General features: G+C 37.4%; 1 protein-coding gene across 1 annotated transcript; it reads left to right on the forward strand.

Moving 5' to 3' along the window:
• The first annotated feature begins 3,313 nt into the window (after positions 1 to 3,313).
• Positions 3,314 to 6,874, forward strand: MC2R (melanocortin 2 receptor). The gene has a single exon (XM_066332054.1). It carries the CDS (start codon positions 4,303 to 4,305, stop codon positions 5,272 to 5,274), a length of 972 nt encoding a protein of 323 aa, XP_066188151.1. The 5' UTR covers positions 3,314 to 4,302; the 3' UTR covers positions 5,275 to 6,874.
• The last annotated feature ends 1,169 nt before the right edge of the window (positions 6,875 to 8,043 follow it).

Genomic DNA, 8,043 nt, shown 5'->3' on the forward strand with positions numbered 1-8,043 from the left:
TTCGATTCCTTCTAAATCACTTTTTTTTTTTTTTTTTTTTTTCTTCCCAAAAAAATTTAGATGCATAGAATCGGGAATTCATACATTTCGTGGTTCTGGAAAGGAATCATTGCCTCTACATAATTGCTTTCAGGTTTTGTTTACTGCCAGCTATTTAGAGAGTAAATACATCTTGGGGTCTCTACAGTATGGTTTGCTATTAAAACAATAATAGATGGGAAGAAAAAACCTGGGCAAATTACACAGTATTTAAGGTATATAATTTTTTAACCATATCTTCTTACTATACTTCACAGCTAAAATTACTTTTACTGGTATTGTAGCTGGCTTGGCCAGTTTATTTAATATTTTGGCATCGAGGGAAATGTGTTGTTTATTTATTCAGTGAATCAAGTTTTAATCCAATTTAAAAAATAATCAAGAGCAGACCTATTATTCCCAGACTTTTCAGATCCTAAGTCACTGTATTTCTACTTCAGAGAAATTTGTCTTTTTGTTATCAGTGGACACAGTGCACAAGGGAGAGAGTTATGATTTGTGCCCAAGGCTAATGCTCTGGAGTACTGGGAGTTACCAGCACTGTCAAGGGTATTCTCAGCCTTGCCACAAGCTGAAGTACTGGGACTGGCTTTTATCTGTGGTATATAAACCAGTGCAAACACACTTTCCAAGTAACAAGAGCACCATAAGGAGCCACACCATAAGCACGGTGATTACCACTGTCAGGTAATCTGATTTTGATTTGTTTCCTAAGTTTTTACAATATTGTCAGTATAATTTCTGGTCCTGGCTTCGGCTCTTCCAGTTTGCTGTTTTATCTTCCTTTAGACAGCAACCAAACAAACAGAAATTTATGATAGTACTACAAATATATGCATTTTTATTAACTTTACTATTGCAATCAGCTCATTGCCCATTATACCAGCTTGAGAGACTGCCTCCTGCTAGATAAATAATGTTTCTGAATATCCAGTGTTACTGAGCTGTTGATTTCTCCATCCAGGATCTAATTTAAACAAGAATGGCTTGAATTTTTTGCCGTTTTTGTTATACAGCTACATATGTAGATGTGTTTTAGATTTTAAGAGTCTTTCATTGTCATTTAATGCTTTTTGACTGTTTTACACTTCTTGCTACAATCAGGCAGACTTAGACCATGAATGACCTCAAAAAAGGTAAAATCCAAATAATTCAGCTATTGATTGCCAGGATTGTCCTGTATGGGGTTTTTTTTGTTTGTTTTGGTTTTTTGTGGGGTTTTGGTTTTTTATTTTAATGTTGTGTCCTATTTTTAATAGTTCTGAAATGTTAACACTAGCTGGGAAAGGCTGAATTTGCAGGTACCTGCAAAAGGTAAATCTGAGGTATTTCAGAGAGTGAGTGGCATGGATTCTTTATCTGGACCCTACAGTGATGAAGGAAACTAGGAAGGTACTGACAGTGGAGATGAAAAATCTGTTGTGTCCAAACTGTCTCTCGTAGTAACATAGAAGTGCAAAATATTTTTTTCACCTTTTATACTTGTGTGAAATGACCTTAGCTCTAATTTGTGTAGACGGTAGAAATACGCATCCAAGTTCCAAAGTTTCTTCTTCCCATTAGCTTTTAAGACACTGTTAAGATCCAATTATTGAAAGATGCCTCTACCCAAGTGAAGGTGAAAACAAGACCATATGTCAAAGTCAAAAGTATGTTATTTTATTTAACAGTATGTGTGAGATAGAGAAATAGAAAGAAATAGAAAAGTGTGAGAAGGGAAGAGAGAGGGAGATCAAGCCACCACTCTTGGATCCAGTGGAGTCCTGGTGGTCCTTCTTCACCCTGGGCTTCTTGGTGCTGGGGGACCAGAACCATTTTTCTGGGGGTACCACTGATGTTACTCACAACAGCTTTACCTCCCATGTGTAGTCTGCCTGTTCCTACACTGCTTAGAGCCACTAAACTGCTTAATGCACACTACCTGGTGGATCAGTAGCAGTCAAAAGAATCCTGTAACTGTGGAACTGACTGCAGATGTATGATATAACATCTGTTTTGCAGATCAAGCACTGGATTTATGTAAAACACTGTATAGACAAATATTTCTGTCTGGGATATTTGAGATTGACATATGACTCTGCATCACACTGAAGCATCAGAAAAGGAGATAATTGACAAGATCTTTGATGGAACCCTAATAGAATAGTGTGCAATAGCCATGTATATCTGAAATGAGGATCTCTGAAACAAGATAGTCTTTATTTGGGATTTTTATTAATTGTTGGAAAACAACATTAGGTGATGTGATTATTCAGTTTACTGTAAATGCACCAAAGTCCTTATAAATTCTCTGCTCTTAGCTTAATACAAAGTTACTGTAAAATTATAAGCAGCAGATGTAATATACCATGCCATACATAAAATTATATATTTTCAGTGAAAGAAACTTCATGTTTTTTCAGGTAGATTATTTCAGCAATTTGGCTAGATCAACAAAGAAGTATTCTTGGAAAACAGTTTTGAGAAAATAGCAACTAGCAACTTAATAAACATGTTTGCCAGCTGATTCTCCTTATAAATCCTACTGAAATGAAGTTTTGTCTGAAGTGTCTGTGCTGACTTTCTATAAAGAGTGAAAATTGCTAACAGAATGCTAGATTAGAAATCATTAAGCATAGCTGTAACAGTAGCTCCAGATGAGAATAGGAAAAACATATTACAAAGGCATTGTCAAGTTTCTTATTCTTGTTAGAAACTCCTTCTGTCACATACTGACAGATGTTGGCCTAATTATCTTTGGGAATGTCCACATTCCAATGTGTTGCAGTGCAATACAGTTCATTTTGTCCACTATACAGCCTCTGTTTTCAGATACGTATGGGTATTCTCTTGAATGCTCCCTCTTAAGTGATCTGGTTTCATCGAATCTGTGGTGGCTGGTGCTCCAAGTCTTATTTGTATACAAAATAATTAAAACTTTTGACTTCTCCCTTTGAAATAGTATCTGTTGAACAAAGGTCCAAAGGAATTTCAAGATTTACCAATATGAAAGTGTCAAAGAAAGCTGGTTTAAACTTAAAAACAGAGGGGGAATCATGAAATTTTAGACTCATTTAGGCTAGAAAATACCTTTAACATCCTTGAGTCAAACCATCAACCCAGCACCACCAAATCCACCACTAAACAATGTCTCTAAGTGTGGCATTCATACATCATTTAAATACCTCATGAGATGGTGACCCAACCACTTCTCTGGACAACCTGTTCCAGTGCTTAACAGGCTTTTCAGTATTAAAAAGCCTGTTAAAGAAAGGGGCTTTCTAAGTAACAAAACTGCATCTGCGTTTCCCAAGACTGGCTGTGAAGACAACAAGAAAAACCCTTTCTTATTGTTTAAGCATCATATCCAAGCTAAATTAATATCATATCATTTTATACATTAATGAAAAGCATAAAAAGTCCATTCCTTTGGAAAGATTCTGATATGCTTGGATATAGTTTAGACCAAGATCATTATGGAAAAAGGAAAACATCATCTTGGTGCTGAAATAAATATTTGAGGATTTAGAGAGTTATAAAATACAGACAAGAAAATGTTGTACTTCAAATCATAGAAATGAATTAGTGGAATCAAAAGACAGTTTCAATCTAAATGAAAAGGAAGCCTCTCACTAGTATCTAACATGCCTCAAAATACATCAGTATTTACAGATGTTCACGTCTAAATTGGGGCACTTCATTACACCATCAACACTGTGGAGGTAAACGTGTTATTGTTCTGGACAAGAGTTTATCTTGGCATTAGTTTTATTTGTGTCTAATAACTCTGAAAATCTTGTGAGAACTGCCAGGCTTTCTCAAAGCAAACAGCTGGGATGGTAAAGATTGCCAGACTCTTGAAGTCTGTCAGATCAGTTTCAGTAAATGAGGGGCACACGTTAGTAAAGAAAATTACACATATTTTTAAAAATTACTTTGAAACTAAAAGGGAATTTAGACTTTGATTTTCTTTGAGGTTTGGTGAAGCCTTGAACAGCTCTTATTTCATCCAGTTGTTTCTCTCTATGGTGATAATACCTGTGCTTTAAACTGCAATAGGTGATACTTCAAATATCTAATTTTGCCTCATATGTGTGGTCAATTTCTTTTGAATATTTATGTTTCTACATGTTTTATCGTAGGAGAAATACCAGACATTTCAGTTAAGTCTTAAAATTGCTCCAGATGAAGGAGAGAGCCTTGATCAAAAGAAGAATGGTCTGATTGACAGGTCAGCTTCAGAATAAAGCCAAACCTGAAAAAGAAGCAACCCAGACTCTTTCCATGACCAGGAGAATGACCACTGAGAGACCTTTCAACTTAATCAAACACCCAGGTCAGACAAGCATTCCATCTCTCGAAAACATAAGTGATTTTTCACTAAATATCACTGACTGCGCCCAGGTTGTGGTGCCAGAGGAAGTTTTTTTCACTGTTGCTGCCGCTGGGATACTGGAAAATCTACTTATCCTCATTGCTGTTGTTAGAAATAAGAATTTACACTTGCCCATGTACTTCTTCATTTGCAGTTTAGCCATTTCAGACATGTTAGGTAGCTTGTACAAAACTCTGGAGAACATCTTTATCATCTTGTGCAAAATGGGATACCTGACACGTCACGGAGACTTTGAGAAAAAACTGGATGATGCCATGGATTCCATGTTCATTCTGTCTTTGCTGGGGTCTATTTTCAGCCTGCTAGCTATTGCAGCAGATAGGTACATCACTATCTTCTACGCTCTGCGGTACCACAATATCATGACACTGAGGAGGGCGGTGGTTATCCTGGCAATCATTTGGGCATTCTGTGCCGGCAGCAGCATTGCCATTGCCCTCTTCTCCTATGAAGCAGCAACAGTCATTCCCTTCACCGTCCTGTTCCCTTTGATGATGTTTTTCATACTCTGCCTCTATGTCCACATGTTCCTCCTGGCTCGATCTCATGCCAAAAAGATCGCCTCACTGCCCAGCAGCACCGTTCATCACAGAGCCAACATGAAAGGCGCGATTACGCTGACTATTTTTCTTGGAGTTTTCCTTTGCTGTTGGGCTCCCTTTGTTCTTCACATCCTCTTAGCAAGGTTTTGCCCACATAACCCTTACTGTGCCTGCTACATGTCCATTTTCCATGTGAATGGGACACTCATAATGTGCAATGCCATCATCAACCCTATGATTTTTGCATTCCGAAGCCCAGAATTGCGGAATACATTTAAGAAGATGTTCTACTGTTCCAGGTCAAACTGCAACTGGTGAACGCTTCATCATCTTCATCAAAAGTGCTTCATCTTCATAAAAAATTAAAATTTTAGAAGTGTTTATGTGGTGCTGTGCAACATCAGTGTGCAGAGTTAAAAATACCAACAATTACACCCAAAGTAATACCATGCTTGTAGTATATCGCCAGTGATTTTTCAGAGGGTTACCAAAGAGTGAAGAAAAAATAAGTAAGCACAAAAATCTTGGTCAACCAGATCTCCAAGCTAAGTCTGTTGATAATTTTCATGCAAGGAAAAAACTAAAAAGATGCCTTAATTAGCTTTTGTCATTTCAGCAAAATCCAAACTAAAATCCGCACCATGAGGCATTACTCCAGATATGAGCCAATTCATTTTGTATCAATAATTTAGATTCAATACATAAACTACTTTAAATTTCTGTTGTTTAAATTGCAATGAAGTGAACATTTGTTTCTAAACCATGCATTTGTATAAAAGTATATGGTTAAGTAGAAAATATGGACATGTAATTTTGCTGAAAAAGCGACTCAAGATTCTTCTTTAGCATCTAATCTCCTTAAAATCATGGAGTTAGTGATGTCTTTTGGAGATCAAGTAACTTTTGGAGTGTAAGTGCAAAAGAATAGGATATTTTGATTTAAGAGTTTTTAGTCGCTAAAAAGTTATTTCCAATATAGAATTGTCATGGCAGCAAAGATGGATTTTGAATTTTAAAACCCCTAAGCCAGGTCTAGACTAGCAAAGGGAATTGTTGAGCTTGTCAGTGCCAGTTCTCTTCAATAAAATAATAAGCTCCACAGATAGTAAAAGCATTTTGATTCAACCATGACATGCTACAACAAACAATTCACAAAACATAATACCAGAGTTAAAATGCAAACACTTCCAAGGAAGTCAGCCACTTGGGTAAGGAAGCAACCAGCCAGTCTGGAAGGATGCTACAAAGCAGGTTGTAGTTCAGAAACCCTTGTGAGAAAATTTTGAATTGTTCCTTCCAAAATAATACAGAGTTCACAAAACTTTAAGGCAGAATGGCTTTCAACAGCAAAACATCCTGAAGCAGTCCAGAGCATATGGTGAGAAATTAACCTCACAATAATTCAAGGAAGTCATTCAGCTGTGTCAGAGAGAAAGAGTAAGAGAATTTCAAGATTATGAAATTTGGACAAATCATATGAATTCATGTTATTTGGGGTTGAATAAGGAAAAATAAACCTGAAAGTCTCTATAGAAGTGTGAAAATTCATTAGAAAAGAGATACTAAAATGTAATTTTTTCAAACTTATGGATTTATTGAAAAAAAAAGTTTATTTATAAAATACAAGTTTAGAAGTGAGCTCAGATATAATCACACATTTTATTTTAATAAGAATTTTTTCATTTCCATCAGAAAGCAGAATAAATGTAAAGCTGCACAGCAGGAAATTACTCTTAGAATGGGAGAGGGGCTGGGGAGGAAAAAACATACAATATTAAAGAAAAGGCAAAACAAAACATGTACAGTACTGCAGTAGGTTGGGCTCACAAATGACGAGCTTTGAAATTATAAAAAAAATTGGACAGAAAATTGTGATTTAGGCATCCCTTATATTAACTCTGCAGTGCATGAATTATCAGCCAAAACATTATTTTTCATCTGCTTCCCTACAGCAGACATGATTAAGAGAGATAAGTAGCCTCCACCATGTTAGGTCACTACATCTTGTAAGGAAGCCTACTCTTAACTCAAACATGCAAAGACTCCATGTTCACAATGAGATGTCCAAATGTAAATGATTCATACCATAAAATGATTCGTGCCTCATAACATCTGAACAAGGAAAAATGACCATTAAAGAAGAGATCAAATATTTAGCCCCACAATGAGGAACATTCAAGAGAGTTAAATACTAATACCAAAATCAAAATTTCAGCAGTAAAAAAATGTATTGAAATTCTATATAAAGTCTGTGAGAAGGACTCCTTTCATGGAGATACTGGGAGTTAGGGCTTAGAAAAGTACCCCTGTGAAAGCTGGGGGTGGACAAGGTCATGACTATAGCAGACCTCAGGTGGTGCCTCCAGCTATTGCATTCTTTTGCCACAATATCCAGAGGCACCTCAGGATAGTCCTGGCAGGTAAGGTTAAGCCTGGCTGCCTTTGGCCCTCATCTGACTGCCCTCACCTACAAAAAGTGGCTGGTGCCAACCTCCCTTTGCAGCTTCCCCAGGCACAGGGGAAAGAGGCAGTGGTCACTCACAGACCCCAGGAGACAGAGACTAGCTCCCAACTCCTGCACTGCCATCACTTTGCTTTGCAATGAGGGCCTGGGCTTCTACCTCCCCAAATAAAATCTTCCTGTGGGCACATCTTGGAACATGCTCCTCTGAGCCCTCCTTCAAGGGCAGAGTAAAATGTTCTCCAGTGACCCATCTGCCCCCTCTTCCACAAAGTATGCCAATGCCTTTCCCAGCAAAATCCCCAAGCCTCCAGCCACCATCTATCTGCAAAACACAGAGCAGCTGTGGTTATGCAGGTTATGGACCAGTGAGAATTTTTTTTCCATCTAGCTTGGAAAAACAAGGACTCAACACATAGACAGTAAGATTTTGGTAGGTTTTATCCCGCATGGCTTCCTTTGACTTAAACGTATTTCTGCAGTTGCTGACATTGAATCTCAAATTGCCATGAGATCCAAGCACTGTCTGGGACTGGTTCCTACCTCATCTTACCAGAAATGAAGTGCCTGTTTTCTCTAGCCTACCTGCACTCATCAGTGGATACGCTCAAATTAATATCCTAAGA

This window comes from Sylvia atricapilla, chromosome 1 (assembly GCF_009819655.1).
Source record: "Sylvia atricapilla isolate bSylAtr1 chromosome 1, bSylAtr1.pri, whole genome shotgun sequence".
Taxonomy (NCBI): Eukaryota; Metazoa; Chordata; class Aves; order Passeriformes; family Sylviidae; genus Sylvia; species Sylvia atricapilla.

Coding starts and splice junctions, on each gene's coding strand:
- MC2R (XM_066332054.1), top strand. CDS start 4,303: ATGACCAGGAGAATGACCACTGAGAGACCTTTCAACTTAATCAAACAC.